Source organism: Sparassis crispa, assembly GCF_003851025.1.
Source record: "Sparassis crispa DNA, contig_000003F, whole genome shotgun sequence".
Classification (NCBI taxonomy): domain Eukaryota; kingdom Fungi; phylum Basidiomycota; class Agaricomycetes; order Polyporales; family Sparassidaceae; genus Sparassis; species Sparassis crispa.
This window is the reverse complement of record NW_020939750.1, coordinates 1724117-1740536: the sequence shown is the minus strand read 5'-3', so window position 1 is coordinate 1740536 and position 16420 is coordinate 1724117. Positions and strand designations below refer to the sequence as shown.

At 49.3% G+C, this 16420-nt stretch overlaps 7 protein-coding genes across 7 annotated transcripts; 3 read left to right on the top strand and 4 right to left on the bottom strand.

Annotated features, from left to right (window-relative positions):
- Positions 1 to 2442: 2442 nt before the first annotated feature.
- Positions 2443 to 5160, top strand: SCP_0406630 (Glycerol-3-phosphate O-acyltransferase 1; the record flags this gene model as incomplete). The annotated part of the gene is made up of 11 exons (XM_027757391.1): positions 2443 to 2631; positions 2688 to 2814; positions 2871 to 3254; positions 3307 to 3620; positions 3680 to 3871; positions 3926 to 4082; positions 4142 to 4388; positions 4439 to 4586; positions 4646 to 4756; positions 4808 to 5054; positions 5135 to 5160. The coding sequence occupies 11 exons, from the start codon at positions 2443 to 2445 to the stop codon at positions 5158 to 5160; spliced, it is 2142 nt and encodes a 713-aa protein (XP_027613192.1).
- A 292-nt stretch (positions 5161 to 5452) lies between these two features.
- Positions 5453 to 7130, bottom strand: SCP_0406620 (Methionine aminopeptidase 1; the record flags this gene model as incomplete). Its single annotated transcript, XM_027757390.1, has 12 exons — positions 5453 to 5516; positions 5575 to 5678; positions 5737 to 5754; positions 5810 to 5951; positions 6008 to 6155; positions 6210 to 6230; positions 6288 to 6361; positions 6420 to 6571; positions 6628 to 6716; positions 6786 to 6905; positions 6964 to 7036; positions 7098 to 7130. The coding sequence occupies 12 exons, from the start codon at positions 7128 to 7130 to the stop codon at positions 5453 to 5455; spliced, it is 1038 nt and encodes a 345-aa protein (XP_027613191.1).
- A 914-nt stretch (positions 7131 to 8044) lies between these two features.
- On the bottom strand, positions 8045 to 8987 carry SCP_0406610 (hypothetical protein; the record flags this gene model as incomplete). Its single annotated transcript, XM_027757389.1, has 2 exons — positions 8045 to 8799; positions 8861 to 8987. The coding sequence occupies 2 exons, from the start codon at positions 8985 to 8987 to the stop codon at positions 8045 to 8047; spliced, it is 882 nt and encodes a 293-aa protein (XP_027613190.1).
- Positions 8988 to 9097: 110 nt separating this feature from the next.
- SCP_0406600 (hypothetical protein) lies at positions 9098 to 9334 on the top strand (the record flags this gene model as incomplete). Its single annotated transcript, XM_027757388.1, has 1 exon — positions 9098 to 9334. The coding sequence occupies one exon, from the start codon at positions 9098 to 9100 to the stop codon at positions 9332 to 9334; it is 237 nt and encodes a 78-aa protein (XP_027613189.1).
- A 142-nt stretch (positions 9335 to 9476) lies between these two features.
- SCP_0406590 (hypothetical protein) lies at positions 9477 to 11185 on the bottom strand (the record flags this gene model as incomplete). The annotated part of the gene is made up of 5 exons (XM_027757387.1): positions 9477 to 9655; positions 9718 to 9985; positions 10036 to 10253; positions 10321 to 10564; positions 10631 to 11185. The coding sequence occupies 5 exons, from the start codon at positions 11183 to 11185 to the stop codon at positions 9477 to 9479; spliced, it is 1464 nt and encodes a 487-aa protein (XP_027613188.1).
- A 640-nt stretch (positions 11186 to 11825) lies between these two features.
- SCP_0406580 (hypothetical protein) lies at positions 11826 to 12026 on the top strand (the record flags this gene model as incomplete). The annotated part of the gene is made up of 1 exon (XM_027757386.1): positions 11826 to 12026. The coding sequence occupies one exon, from the start codon at positions 11826 to 11828 to the stop codon at positions 12024 to 12026; it is 201 nt and encodes a 66-aa protein (XP_027613187.1).
- A 2730-nt stretch (positions 12027 to 14756) lies between these two features.
- Positions 14757 to 15368, bottom strand: SCP_0406570 (hypothetical protein; the record flags this gene model as incomplete). The annotated part of the gene is made up of 1 exon (XM_027757385.1): positions 14757 to 15368. One exon carries the CDS (start codon positions 15366 to 15368, stop codon positions 14757 to 14759), a length of 612 nt encoding a protein of 203 aa, XP_027613186.1.
- Positions 15369 to 16420: the final 1052 nt, after the last annotated feature.

Here is a 16420-nt window from a genome sequence, read left to right as displayed (position 1 = left end):
TAGTTGCCTTGGCTGCATCAATTCTAGTCGAAGAAGACCCCTCGGCATTAGGTATACTCTCTTGACCTTGGCTTGTGCGTCGTCACTTTGATGCTGTACCTACATTGTCATCGGCAGCTCGCTTTGACGTCCTCAGCTTTGTTTTGGGCCCCGATGATGTGCCATGCTTTGGTGTGGACTTCTTTTCACGAGGCATAGATTGATAGCGTGTGAGGACTTATCGATAGAAGAGCCTATTGTGCCTTGTAACCTTTGTACTGTGCCATCATTCCCATACATGATAGTACTGTACAGTTGTCTATGGTGGCTGCATATCATATTATACCCACGTGCTCAGGTACAGGTCTTCCATGGGTTGTCCAACTGGATACCCACACCTGTACCCATGATAACCCATACCCATGACCCGCACGGGGACACACCACCCATGCTGTTGCCTAAATGGGATGCCACCAGAGGCTCTTGTAAGCTGTCAGAACTGCTGCACCCAGGCAGTGCCCTTTGCTAATGCCCCTGCACATTGTTCCTGGAAACGTAGGTGGCAGTCGATGATGATGTCTAAGAACTTGTGTGATTCCACAGGTTCAATTGTTGCCATCTGGAGTTGGAGTGTTGGGCCTAGGTCATGCGATGTTGCAGACATGCTGAATAGTCCAAACTTGTCAAGGGAGAATATTGATTGATGGTCCTCGGACCATGCCATTGCACCATTGTTGTCATTCATGTAGCTGCGAAGAATTTTGTGAGTTTCTGAATAGCCCTTACCTATGGTCACAATGGTGCCATCATCAATATAGCTGAGGGCAGGTGACTGAGGAATTCTGTGTGCAATCTTGAAAAGATCAGAATTGTAGAATTCATATAGGATGATGGAGAGGGGACAGTCTTGGTCTATACCACTAAGGATCTCAAAAAGAGCAGACTTGAAGTCATCAAAAAGTATTCTGATGTGTTGGCCATTGAGACGTCAGCAGAGCCAGTTGACGATTTCAGAGGGAACACCTCAGGTGCACATGTTGTGGAAGATGTGATCTAGATTGGCACTCGGAAAGGCAGCCTTGATGTCAAGGAATAAGATAGAGACTACTTTTCCTTGTTGCCATACATCCTTGACAGACTTGACTAGCAGGTGTGAGCTTGAACACTTGATCACTGTGTCATTTCAGTGGGAGAGAGGTTTGAAGCAAGAAGTTGAAATTTGAAACAGAAACCCTATTGAACAGAAAATTTCAGAAAAGAGGGCACGAGTCAGCAGTTCTGGCAAGAGTTGAAAGTTGAAGTAAGGTAAGGACGACAGAGATGACGACGAGACATGTTGTGGAGTTTGCAGCTATACAGTTCTCAGCAGAGGCTAGCCGGGAGTTCACCACACTGAGGTAGGAAGGGCAAAAAGGCTTTCAAGGGTTGCATTGCGATCCAAAGGCAAATGGAATGAGATTGCAAGACCCTCAAAAGGTGCTAACATGTGATGTGATCGGAAGGTGTGACATTATTTCTTATGTTGTCACACAATCGTAATCAACTTATATTTCTGCTACAATCCCCTTACAATGGATAAAACCCCCGAGTCACTCAAAATAGATAAAATCTTGTTAGAGGTGTGCGGATTAGCAATCCGGCATCTATGGAAAGGTCCGGGAAAGGTCCGTAGGGTTAGGATTAGTAAGGACAATGTCTCGAGAACAGTCTGGTAGTTTCTAGTCTTTTAGTTTACAGTATATAAGGAGCTCAACAGGCTTCTAGGTAGTTAAGCCAATTTCTATTCTCTTCTACTTGTAGCCCGAGGCGCAGTTGCCTACAAATCTGGCGGCGGTTTTTGTGATGTAACTGTAACTGTTACCTGTGTTTCCCTACTTATAGTGCATCTGTGTATAGTGTCATGACCTAGCAGAAGAATTTTGTATAAGAATCTATCACTGTGAAGGCTCAAGGAGGTAAGTGAGAGTCATCCACATCTGGAAACTGCACAAGGCTATGAGGCCTACATAGGACTATGTAGTAGGGACCTGGCTAGCCGAGTGCTAGCCGAGCCTACATAGTCCTACATGGGCAGCTGTAGACCTCCGAGCAAAGTACCAGTTGCAGATGCATTTGCCGGGTGAAAAAAGCCAATCACACGAGATCCGAGTGATGTTCGGGAACGGGTGATTTTCACCATTAAACAAGTGAATTGCTTCATAGTCAGAGTAAATATCACCCGGCCGTTGCCCGGAATGTAGTACTCGGGAAACGGGTGATTATGCTCTAGTGTCAACCAAACGGCGAATGATTTTCCCAGTGACTTTCGCCCAATCTGGCATCCACAGTGTATGCACCTTTGAATCGGTTGTTTGTCATGGGCGCCTATAGACCGGATGACGTTCGAAGCGCCTACGCTCATGACCGGCACCTCCTCAGTCCGGGCTGGGTCTAACTGCCTTCATCTCCCCTTCACCACCATATATGTACTCTATGATGAAGGCGCTTGGACTCTCTTCGACGGACGTGTCCTCTTCCATAATTTACGACTCCGCACTGGTCTTCTTCAAGACCATTGTCAACATTTTCTTCAGAGAGATTCGACCAAGAAGCGCATTCAATATTCCTCGCGATGGACCTGTCATCTTTGTGGGAGCTCCTCACCATAACCAAGCACGTGTCACTCCTCAAACGTCGTTAACGTTGCGAACTGACTGTTGTTCCGTTAGTTCCTTGATCCTCTGTTGCTTGCGTTGCAGGTGCACCGCGAAAGAAGGAGGCATGTCCGATTTCTCATTGCAGCATCGAGTATGAAGAGAAAGGCCGTCGGCTTCTTGGCTTCTTTGATATTTAGTAGTGCGTATTCATTCCTGTGAGACAACTTGTGAGTTCATGGCTCACCCCCTGTGCAGTACCCGTCGTTCGTGCTGCGGATGATGCGAAACCTGGGACTGGCCAGGTCTCCTTGTCTGAACAAGACTGCTGCGTGGTGATTGGTCATGGCACACGTTTCCTCTCAGAATTCACTCCCAAAATGCAAATAATGCTTCCTAAGCTCGTCGACTCGGCGGTAGCTGAAGTCGTTGAAGTTATCTCCGACACAGAGCTGAAGATTAAGAAAGAATTCGGAGGGGAGAAAGGGACTGCCAAGATAAGAGACAAGGTCAAGGAATTGCAGGCCGCAGGGGGAAGAGGGCTGGATTATAAGAAGATGCCCTACGTGGACCAGCATGATATGTACCACCACGTCTATCAATGTCTCACGAATAACGGTTGTATCGGTATCTTTCCAGAAGGTTAGTTTCACTCGAATTTCCTGTTATTACTGATAGAAGCCATGAAATGCAGGTGGCAGTCATGATCGCACAGACCTACTTCCTCTGAAAGCAGGCGTCTCGGTCATGGCTTTAGGCGCCATGGCAAACGATCCTACACTTAAAGTTAAGATTGTCCCCGTGGGTCTTTCATATTTCCACCCGCACCGATTTAGATCTCGTGCGGTGGTGGAGTTTGGATCTGCGATGGATGTTCCCCCCGAACTCGTGGAGATGTTCAAGGAAGGAGGTGCACAGAAGAGGAAAGCAGTGGGACAGCTGCTAGATTTCATATACGACGGTCTTAAGACTGTGACAATCAGAGCACCAGACTATGATACGCTGATGGCAAGTTACCCTCCTAAAAGTTGCGACTGCTATCTTCTCTGATGACGTCCGTTTTCTAGTTGATTCAAGCGGCCCGTCGATTGTACAGGACACCTGGACAGCATCTTTCTTTGGGACAAGTTGTTGAGTTAAACAAGCGGTTCCTCGAAGGCTATTTGCACTTTTATCAGCAACCAAAAGTACAAAAACTACGTGCTGATGTTCTCAAGTACAATCGCCTTGTTCGAGATCTCGGATTGCGTGACCATCAGGTTTGTAAACGCTATCACGGCGATCGGAACTTCTGACGTGACATTGGCCGTCAGGTACCTGTGGCTCAGAAGGCGGGTTGGAAGACGTTCGGTCTTCTGAGCTACCGATTACTGCTGCTCTTTGTTTGGACCATCTTAGCACTTCCAGGTGTCATCCTCAACGGACCCATATTTCTGGCTGCTTCTATTATTTCACGGAAGAAGGCCAAAGGTAGGCCACCTCTCAACAGAACCGAAATTAAGATGGCTTATGGCTTCAACGCATTCTAGAGGCACTTGCGGCTTCATCCGTCAAGGTAGCTGCGCGAGACGTGGTGGCAACATGGAAAGTTTTGATCTCGCTTGGTGCAGCTCCATTGTTATACACATTCTATGCCATTCTCGCTACAGTAGTTGCCGTCAAAGCTCACGTTCCGTTTGCCTGGAGGATTTGGACCCCATTCCTAGTCATGATGATGTTACCGATGGTAGGATTTGCTGCATTGAAGTTTGGCGAAGCTGGGATGGACGTGTTGAAGTAAGCGGTGGTTCTGACCGGCAGCGCTACACGTCTAACACGCAATGCAGATCGTTGAGACCGCTGGTTGTTGCGCTGGTGCCTGGGCAACAGCGATCGCTCAACAGGTTGAAGGCGATGAGAGTCGAGGTTGCTAACGAGTTAATTGAGGTTATCAATGAATTCGGGCCCCAGCTATATGGAGAGAAGTTCGACGAGGCGAGTACTCTGGTTCATATCACAACTCTGTCGTTGTCTGATATCCCTTAACCGAGTAGTGGCAGATCTTGATACCGTCTGCCAGCGTTCCTCCTTCCGGAGAAGTAGGATGGGGTAAGAGCACCACTGCCGGAGTCGAAGCCCAGGGTAATTTGCTCAACCACCCCATGGTGAAATTCCTTCACCGAGCTGTGTTTGGCCAATTCTCACCTTTCTTGCAGACTTGGCTTGACGAACGTCTATTCGGCTGGAGCGCCAGCGCCAAGCGCGGCACGAGCGCTTGGGCTGGCACACCAACTCAAGAAATTAGCAGGGCTGCTACTCCGGATGGCTCAGATGAAGAGGAAGGTGACTACGACAACGTCTTGGGCTACCTCGAGGGGAACACCCAGACGCTCCGTGCAAGATTTCGAAGTCATCAGAGTTCCTATGCAGATCTGCAGAGACTACGGAAGACTTCCAGCGCCAGTAATGTCATCTCTTCGACCATTGTCGCAGCCACCGGAGAGGAGGTTTCTCTGGAGACTGACGGATTGCACTTTCGGCAGCGTACGAGGAAGGCGAGTCTATCTGACACTGTTCCTGTGTTGCGAATAGGAAGGTTGGACAGGAGGGAGAGCTTCACGGAATGTACGCAGGATCTCAACTTGGAAATTCGGGAGAGGCGGCTGAGTCTTGGCCACGAGGCGTAGTATGCATGCATCTCCTTCAGGACTCACGCGACGTATTTATTCTGTCTTGTCGGCCGTGCTTGACATGTATGTTGTGCAATACATTCATGATACTTCGACATGAGACGGCAGTCAGCTATACACAAAACCTACAGCACGACAGCACATGTGACGATCATATATAGCGGCTCGAATCTAGTCATACAAATCTTCCCTCTTCTTTCCCGCAGTCAAGATCTCCACACCGGATTCCGTGATTCTGTGCAAATATAAACCATGAGGCCTGGTGGATGTGATCCGGTGAGTGCAGGACTTACAGTAGTGTTTCTTCAAACTGCGCACTTCGTCTGCCATCAACGGTGGTCGCAGTCCAGTCATCTGGCCAATGCACCAGGTCCCAGTTATGTCCTAAGTTGACCATCTGGAACAACAGTCCGCTGTCAGAAGCTGCTACACGTGCGCAGAAGACGGAAACGTACCGGCTCGATGGTGAAGGTCTGTCCAGGTGGTCGGTCAGCGCAAACACAGAAAACTCGTGGCAGACGCGCGTACCATGCCTGGCTTCATCGTCCCGATGGCCCTGTTTTTGGCATAGTGCGGAACGTTGGGGGCAGTTGGGTGGAAGAGGTCGTTGATGCCGTGCCCGCAGTACGTGCGCACGACCGCGCAGTTGTTCCCGCGTGCAATTGGCTCGCTGCAGACACGAGTTAGCGGTGCTGCGAGGACGTGGCGGCCAATGGAGACACGTACATCGTCTTGCCTAGGTCGCGGAAGAGAGCCCCTGGTTTGCAGAGCGCGATGGCTTCGTCGAGACATCGACGGGCTGTGCGCATGAGCTTTTTGGAATCATCGTCTACTCTACCGACAGGGTATGTTTCATTGAGATCGCCGTGAAATCCTGCGCAAGCCCTATCAGACCGAAAGCTTACAAACGAACGCGAGAGTTACGCACCATCGTAGAAAACTGTTACATCTAATGTACAAAGTTAACTGGTGTCGTCTCAGGCCGAATGAACGGCATTTTTCTTACCAATGTTTATGATGTCCCCTTCCTGCAACCTCCGCTGATCGGGAATACCATGACAAATTACCTCGTTGAGAGATCTGATCTCACCATAAACTACTCAACGGGTCCCCGAGAGTGATTATATAGGACACGTACGTGCAAACAGACTTCGGGAAGCCACGATAATTCAGCGGAGATGGATAGGCGTTGCGCTCAATCGTAGCATTATGCACAATCGCATCAATCTCGTCAGTGGTGATGCCAGGTTTTATGTGGGATGCAGCAGTGTCAAGCACTTCACGCGCTAGCTGGAGCACGGGTAGCAATTAGTTGCTACTAGTGCGATAGTCCCGGAGACACTCACTCTGCAGACAGTCCTCATCTTCTCCTGTTCCTCCTCGGTCAGGATTTTCGGAGGTTGGCCGGCCCGTCTGCTCTCCGACGTCGGTATCCCTAGAAACAAGCAATTACGGTCAGCTTACATGGTGTTTTTCATCTCGCGAAACAATTTCATGACCCCACCATCTTCAGCATAATCAGGCCTCACAATGTGTTCGGGAACTTCACGTCTTGGAGTCAGAGGATATACCGGACGCAGATCTCCCGTGAAGCTGAAGCTGCCGAAGGGGTTGAACGTCCCATCTGCAGTCACCGGGCATGTCAGATAGGCGTGCTTCTAGCAGATCAACTCTAAGCGCACTTTTGTTGATGTTGGGGTCGTCTAGGCGAGGCTGGCGAGGAGTTGCGATATCATGGATTAGCTTGTGTGTTTTCTGCGCGAGTCCCTTAGCTTTGGACTTGGGCGATCCGATGAAGTGCTCACCCCTGCGTTACCCAATTCGCATCCGTGTTATGATACACCACCATCACGAAAAAAAGCTCTCTTCACTCACAGCCCGCCTTGAAGCACTCTTGTCCGCAGAAAAAGGATCCCTTGATGCCGAGCCTGCGAAACATATGAGTGCACCGGCTACGCACGCATGCTCGGAGACTGACCTGTGGCACGTCGGACATTCCAAATGCGACGGTGGACATCCATTGGGACAAATAGAACTTTGGCAAGCAACGGCGGGCGCACTCATGATGACATCACTGGATCCGGGAAACTTTCATGTCCCTGGGCCGCGGTGGTCACCGCGCTTGGCCGGTGACCGACCCGTGGTACCTTCCCACGCGCGGGCCGGTGCCCCTCGGTATATGCCGCCGGTGACCATAACCATCAGCAAAAGTCAACTTTTGGTTACCTCCATTTAGCTCCCTTATCTCCTTAATTAAGGAGGTCTCTGTTCTTATTTGGGCAATTAAAGCCAATAAGGGTGAATAATGGAGGAATAAGAGAAGGGATCTCCTTATTTTTCCTTAATCAAGGGAATAACACCGGTAAGCAAAAGTTGACTTTTGCTGATGACGCGCCGTGTATGCCGGTGAGGTGACCATAATGCGCCGTGTATGCCGCGCGGCCCGTTTGGGCAGTAGCTACCTATTCTAGCAATAGTTGCCATACAGAATACAGACTTCCTCGCAGCCTCCCTCCCGCTGCATGCTTTCTTGATGCAATTTCTTCTTGTGTAGCACTGAGATCACTCGAAAATCTGTATTGCAAAACATGGGACAAGTTTGTATTGTACACTAGAGAAGTTTCTGTACAGTAGAAATAAGGCCATTGTAGATTAGACGAAAAGAAAAAAGAAAAGAAAACACCGGAAAAGACTCTGAAGGACTAGGAGAGAAGGAAAATACAATAATCAGGAGCCCGTTGCGGCCCGTTCACTGCGACACATTTAGGGATACTTCATTGCGGCCTTCAGCACTTCGAGGCGTCCAACGCCGCCGGACTCTGTGAGGTATTCACAGAACTTGTGTGCTCTATACCTCAGGTGATACTTCTCTTCAAGGAAGTGCAACGCGAGTTGGACAGACCAGCGCGACTTCTGCGAGAGCTCAGCGATGAGCTCGATGATCTTCTTCCGATGCCCACCTTCCATTTTGAGTGCTGCATTGTTGTGACGCCAGTGGTTGCCCCACTTCTCTGTCAGCTCGCGCACGGGAATGTGCCCACCGAGTCCCGCTGTCCACTCTGTCCAGACGTCCATAATCGTGCTCATCGGTTGGTACTGATAGGATGGGAGAAGCTCCCCCACTTTCCAGACCCATGGCTTGTGCTTGTTGAAGGCATCTTCACCGTACATGCACTGAAGCTCTTCTCGCCGAGCTGACCACGGACCGGTGTATGCCAGTGCCGCAACAGGTGGAACGAGCCCCAGAACTGCCAATGGTGCCAGAGCCAATGGTGCTGGAGCAGCCGATCCTGTGGAACCAGATGAGGTGGCAGTTGTGATGAGTGGCACTGAACCGCTCAGCGTCTCGGTAACGGATGCTGTGATCGACGGTATAGTGGGTGTTGCCACACTGCCTCCAGGCCCGTCGCTGCCATGGAAGTTGATCGTGATGGTGGGAGGGGCGACAGCCGGAAGTGCAGCTGGTGGTGCAGCAGGGGCTGAGGTTGTCGGGCTTGGACTCGGGGCCACAAAGGCTGCTACAGAGACAATGATGCAGATTAAAACCATGATAACGTTTCCGTGAGTGAAGACCCATACCTGGCTTTGACTTGCGAGTGCTTTTTGAGTTCACCAGCATGCCAATCATGCCTTCCATCTTGAGAATTTGCTGCGACATGTCCGCCATCTGCTGGTTGTTCTCCTCATGCTGCCTCTTCTGCTCCATAAGGACACCAGTGGTTGCACCTCGCAGGCTGGTTATCAGATGCTTGGGAAGGTTCTGGTATGCTACACGGGCCCGCTCTTCTGCTTCTCGGATGCCTCGCTGACAAAGCCATGAAAAGCAGGAGTATTGAACGGCGCAAAACCGAAAATGGGGGCAGAGGGATGCATCGCGCAGAGGAGCACCGCATCTTGAAGCAGAACATGGCGCAGCCATACCAGAAGTCAGAGGAAGTGGCGCAGGACGTAGTCTTGAGCCAGTGGATTCTCTTGAACTCGAGCTTCGAGAGCGACCTGCTCTTGCTCGACCCAGGGGAAAATCTGCGTGAGGAGTTCAGGTGGTGGATCTGACGGTAGCATAGCTTGATCAGTGACATAGGGCATGCATATATGTGGCCAACTACTCACCAAGAGCATCACGCGGAAAGCAATACATCTCCAGCTTTCAACCATTGAACATGGCCACACCGAGCAGGGCATCCACTGGAAATGTTCATTTGTAGCACTGGCGGAAGGACCCGTTCTCATTCCATCCACCGAGTGCTTTTGTCCCACTGACCGTGGCACCATGTGCCTGCGCAGTCTGTGCGGCATAACTCCGGCCAGCATGCGTGACCTTTGTGATCGAGATCTCATTCTCCTTGTGAATGCCTCTCAGTCTGTCCCGGTGGTCTGGAGATGAGAGTCAGCTCAGTTGGCACTGCAAGGAATGAGCAGGCAGAGCGGGCACTCACTATCATATGACATAGGGGCTGCAGGTTGTTTCCCCCAGAACACATGGTAGGCATACCAGTCATGGTGCCCGTACTCACCACAGGCCATATCGTCAAAATCTGGGAGCAAGTCGGGCAGTGGTAGATGAAGGACGTGAAAAAAGCCGAAGAAGAGCAAGGCCAGCCCTCCGACAGGGCAGAGCTCGACCTCTCGGTGGCGGATAGCACCGTGCTCATCTAGATGGCCCTGCTGGTTGTGCTTGGCATTATCTGCCAGTGCAGCAAGCACCTGATAGCAACATGAGCACTGTTGACATCCCCCTCACATGCTTGACTCACCGGAACCCTGTACCCAATGCGAACATCATCCATGGGGATCGATGACATGAACAAGTCCGACCACTCAAGGATGCGGGAGCTCTCCCCATGGAATGCCATTGTTGACGACAGGAGGAGCATGGCACGGTCACCTAAGCTCAGCCAAACTTGCTTGCTGCCGGAAATGTCGGACAGGCACCAGATGGAGCAGCGCTTGAGCTCCTCTGGTGTGTAAGTGTCTTGAAACAAACATCATTTGTCAGTCAATTGTGCCTTTGCGAGCTTCGGTAAGCAAGTAATTCTCACCTCCGGAGCTTCCCACAGCTTTGAGAGCCTGCACCTTGTTGATGCGCTTCAGTTCCTGATGCTTTGCGGAAGACTCCGCAGTGCGGACGCGGATGTCTGAGCGCAATGAAAGCTGTGCATCGGGATCATCCTTGTACAAATAGGTGTTGTTGTGCCACCAGCTCTCAAGTGCACTGATCACCTGCGAGATGTGCAATTTGCCTACATTTGATCCCGCGATGGTGTCATTCTTGCCATATCGGCGCTGTGATCCAAGATGTGTGTCAGTTGGGGCGATCACCATCGCGAGGCATCACAGAGGGTGGTTCACCTTTTCACGAGACATCTCATACTCCAAGAAGAAGAAGGTTTTGAGAGTGGTGATAGGAAAAGCTGGGACGGGCACCTCCTCGGGTGCCTTCTGATGGCGCTCGGCCTGAAACGCTGTCCAGTACTTAATGTAGTTTTGCACGTGGTGATCGTAGCTCGACCCAGTTTGCTTGTCACCTTGGTCCAGCTTGGCCTTTTTGATGTGCGTATCGTGCGACTCGAGCTCCAGTTGCGCGATTGACTGCTGGAGTGAACTGGCAATGGCGGCGAGTGCAGCAGTGCCAGGCACGATGCGGGGAGGGCCAGGGCTAGTGACAGCGCTGCACGCAGAAGTGGGGTGCAGAGGTCCTTCGCAGTTTGTCATCTGCAGGCCCAGGACCTCAGGCAACATGACGGGCGACCTTCGCGGCACCTCGTAGTGCACAAAGGTGGATGCGATGTGGTGCTGGGTGAGACTGCTGATGGCTACCTCGCACTGCCGCTTCTTCGGGACCACAGGTGAGGGTGGGTCATACGAGACCACTCGGTACTGCTGTGGCTGCAATGGTTCTGTCATTGTGCGACTCAGCTGAGATTCCTCAGTGCATGGGACAGAGGTTCAGAGGTGTGTAGGCAGATGGAGCATCTTCACAGCAAGCCCTTGATGTGGTGCAGGATGCCACGTCTGAGTGATACAACAGAGCTCTCGCGGGCCTCTGCCTCCTGTAGTGATGTGGCTGGGAGAGTGAGGGAAGTTCTGCCCGAGTGCAGTTAGAATCGTTGGGGATGCTTGAGGACCGAAAGGGGAGAGACTTACACCCACGTAGAGCTACGGATCTTTCAATGTTCTGACTGCCCAAGTCGGACGTGCCGTGCACCACTGTTTGGGGGGAGAACAAGCCGGGGGCCTTTTATTCAATGGCGTGAAGGTGACGGTGTGAAGGGCATGATCAGGGACGCTGCGACGATAGTGCAGAGCAAGGGTTATGACAACCCGTGAGGGTCATGGGTAAGGGTATCCACGGGTACAGGTAGGGGTCACAGTCTGCTGACCCTTAATACCCGCCACATACCCGTAGGCACTAATTAGTCTTAGACTTTGCCCGATCTGCCGCACAAGTGCACATGGCCTAAAACCTTATTTCATAAGCTACATACTGCATATAGATTGACTACATAAAGGCGAAAGAAACCCAAGCAACGGTACCATCACCATCATGCCAAAACGTCGTGGAAGTCAATCAAAGAACACACAAAGGAAGAAGCAGCACATCGACAGCCAGGATCCCGGTGCAGCTCCATCTGCACCCGACCGGAGATTGCGCCCCAAGGATGTCGAACCACCGAAACGCGATCGTCGCGCGCATGTTGAGGATGCAGACGATGATGATGATGTCGAACCACCGAAATGCGATTGACGCGCGCATGTTGAGGATGCAGACGATGACGATGATGTTGTTGAGATCTTCGAGTCTGATAATGAGGCCACGGAGAAGGTCCGGGCAAAGAAGAAGGAATTGGTGACACCTGAGGAAGAGCTGAGTGAGTAACTTATGATAATATCATGACCGAAGATGACTTACCAAGCACGAGGACAGGCGAGATGCAGAAAGACTGGACAGTGACAGCCTATGCTTTCTATAAGCCTGAAGTCACTATTGAGACAGATAAGGCAGGCGTACGTGGACATGTTTTTTGTTGCGCGAACCGCGGTTGCAAGACGAAGGTGAAGCGATGGCTTGATAAAGGAGATCGAACGTCGACGGGGAACATGCGTAGACATATCCGGAAGTGCTGGGGTGAGGAGGCTTTGGCAGCAGCTGATGAGATGAACATGGCGGCTGACGTGCGCCCATCTGTTGAAAAGTTCAGATGGTCAGGAGATATCACCGCGGCATTCGAGTGCAAAGGGAAAGGGAAGGTAACTTACTCTGCGCACCAGCACACACGCACCAAGACCCGGTGAGTTCCAGTGAATGCCAGTCGGGTCTGTTGGTGGCTGAATGCAGTATGCCAGGGCGGAGATTGTGCACTGGGTCTCAGAAAGCCTTCGCCCATTCCCGATCATTGAGGATCGTGCATACCAGTCTTTGATGAAAACGGGTCGGCCAGAATATTGGATCCCCTCGCGCTGGACAGTAGCACGAGATGTGCACAAAGTATTTGTGCGCTGTCGGGCATGCGTCGCGAAGATGCTGCAGGTCAGTGATCAGTATGCAAGAAGGGGTAAGTCTGCAGTGATGTCAGTTATGAAAGATAATCTTTTCTATCAATAAGTAGCAAATCTTCATGAGAATCACTACTTTTAAGTAGACTTATTTGTAGGTGCATAGATTAACTCAGGATAATCTTAATATAATATTTCAGATAATCTTTCAGATAATCTTCTGGATAATCTGAGAATAATCTGAAGACACCTTAGTTCCCAAATAGGAAGGTAGTGATGGCGGGTCAAGATGCGTCGGGGCGCGTGATTACGCGTCCTAAAATAGATTTCTGTATATATACAGTTCTAGATGCTCTACTTTATATAAGCAAATTTCCTTCTTTGTCTTTCTTTGTAATCATGCCCTCGGCTTGTCTGCCCTTGGGCGCTCCTCAATTTCTGGAGCTCCAGAAATTTGGGTGCTACTTTCTAACACTCCCCCTCAAGCCGATGGGCATTCCGAGCTTCTTTGTGAGCTTCTCGTGCCTCGGCTTAGGGAGTGACTTTGTTAAGATATCCGCTATCATGTCCTCCGTGGGGCAGTAATGGATATCAATATATTTATCCCTCAATTTCTCGCGCACATAATGATGCTTTACATCAAAATGTTTTGATTTCGTGTGGAATTGGGGATCACGTGCAATTGAGATCGCCGCTGTGTTATCCTCGAATAAAATTGTAGGATCTTGTTGCTCGAAACCTATTTCTTTGAATAGTGTTCGGAGCCACACAGCTTCTTTTGCCACTTCGGCGGATGCCATGTATTCGGCTTCCGTGGTGGATGACGCGACCGTGGTTTGCTTCTTTGAGCTCCACGTGATCGTGCCATTTCCTAATTTAAATAAATATCCCGAGATTGATTTGCGATCTCGGATATCGTTCGCATAGTCTGCATCTGAGTAGCCCACAAATATGGATTGATCTTCAGGCTTGACATCTGCAATTGGCCCGTAGATTATTCCAAGTTCTCGCGTTCCGGATAGATAGCGGAGGACACGTTTAGCAGCAGTCCAATGAGCCATTCCGGGATTGGCGGTAAATGAGCTAAGCCGTTGCACGGCGTGAGCAATGTCTGGTCTCATGGCAATTGCCGCGTACATTAGTGATCCGACGAGCGATGCATATCCGTTGTCTCGGTCGCATTCGTCATCAGTTTCGGGTTCTTCTTTTTCAAGCACTGTATTTGGATCAAGAGGCATCCCGACCGTGTTGGCGTTCGTAAGCCCATTCTTGTGTAGGATAGACTCAATATATTTTGTCTGAGAGATTTTGATTGTCCGCTTTGAACGGTCTCTCTCAATTTCTATCCCCACAATTTTTCGGGGTTCGCCAAGGTCGGTAACTTCGAACATATTTTGGAGTTCCCTCTTCAATTGGTCCATTAGTGCGCAATCATTGGTGAATATTAATAGGTCGTCTACCCAAACGGTGACGATTTCTATCTTATCACCTTTGATCCGAATGTACGCACATGGATCCGAGAATAGGCGCTTGAATCCCGCGTCTAGTAACTTGCGGTTCAGCACGATATTCCATTTCGGCCAGACTGCTTTAGCCCGTAGAGGGTTTTCTTTAATTTACATACGCGGTATGTTCCATCGCTGTATCCTTCGGGTTGCCGCATATACACTTCTTCTTTGAGAGTTCCATTAAGATATGCGCCTTTCATGTCCATCTGTCCGATCTCCCAATCTAAGATTGCAGCTAGCCCGAGGATAGCTCGAATGGTTTCGAGGCGGACTACGGGCACGAACGTCTCGGTATAGTCCATGCCTGGGATTTGAGAATATCCCTTCGCAACCAGGCGGGCTTTGTATTTGATTATTTCACCCTCTTTGTTTGTTTTCTTAACTAGAACTCATTTATTTCCTACGAGTTTTCGATCTTCGGGAGGTTCCACTAACTCCCAAGTCTCCATACCCTGTAGTTGATTGAGTTCCGTCTAGACTGCCTGTTCCCATTTGGGCCACTCGAGTGATCTCTTGGCATCACTAAGCATCTTTGGCTTGTCTGCATCCGCATTTCCGTGGGCGCTCATCGCAATATAGACTAATTCGGCATTTGATTGATCTGGATCATTATCCAGATCTTCGTCTGCCTCTGGGTCGTGCATTAGACGGTAATCATGCCGAACTGTCTTTCTTCTGGTTCGTCTGAGCTGGCTTGGTGCGTCCGTCCCGCTTTCCTCGCGTTGATCAGGATCATCATCCTGTTTGCGCTTTCGTGGATTTTTGGCAGGTGACTGTGGCGCGGAAGTCCCTAACTCCCCCTCGCGTTGCACGTCTGCGGTCGTTGTGAGGTTTGGGACTTCGGGCCTCCTTTCCGCATGCGGCACGTCTGACGCATTGCTAGGTAAAGTGCCCGGAAATATATTTTGCTCCCCCTCACGCTGTGCTGTGAGGATAGGTACGTCAGATCCTATTTGCTCTTGTGACACGTGAGGCGCGTTGCCGGGCAAATGGTCCGGGGAATTCGAAGAAAATTGGAAATTACGCGAGATTTTAATCTGGCGTGTGTACGCATCATAATATTTGATGGCTTTGGGTCCGTCCATGTATCCAACAAAAATATACTTGTTGGCACGGGGCTCATAACCTGTTAGAAATCGCGCCTTGGTTCCCAAATAGGAAGGTAGTGATGGCGGGTCAAGATGCGTCGGGGCGCGTGATTACGTGTCTTAAAATAGATTTCTGTATATATACAGTTCTAGACGCTCTACTTTATATAAGCAAATTTCCTTCTTTGTCTTTCTTTGTAATCATGCCCTCGGCTTGTCTGCCCTTGGTTAGCAACAAAATACAATTTTAACTTTGACACCAGCCAGGATTGAACCCTGGACCTTAGGTTGATTTTATAGAATATAATTCCAAGTGACACTTTAGACCACTTGACCATTAGGCCATACATCACAACTATCTTATATTAAATTAGACATCTTTTTCTTGAAAAAGACTTAGCCAAATTCTGTCTATTAGAAAAGAGTAAGTAAAAGACACTTGACGTTTATCATAGATAGACAAGACTTATAGACAAACAGTACTCTGCATCTTATTATAGTCTTGTTCTACAGCTTATAGTTTTTGTAAACTATCATGCAGTACCATGAAGTGTCTTAATATAGTCATCTATAATATATAACAAGTTATTGAGAGACAGTATTTTATTTGTTCATTTTAGGCTTATACTCTAGAGTCTATTATATGATAGACTGAGCACTTATATATACAAGATCTTTATAGCTATCTTCTAATTGTATAGCAAAGTTCTGTTTTGCTGAAGTAACTGTAGAAACATATATTCTATTAATTACATATTGTACTACATTATATGAAGGCTGTAAGCATTAGAAAAGACTATAAGACTCAGAGTAATGTTTGTTTATAAGTCTTGTCTATCTATGATAAACGTCAAGTGTCTTTTACTTACTCTTTTCTAATAGACAGAATTTGGCTGTCTTTTTCAAGAAAAAGATGTCTAATTTAATATAAGATAGTTGTGATGTATGGCCTAATGGTCAAGTGGTCTAAAGTGTCACTTGGAATTATATTCTATAAAATCAACCTAAGGTCCAGGGTTCAATCCTGGCTGGTGTCAAAGTTAAAATTG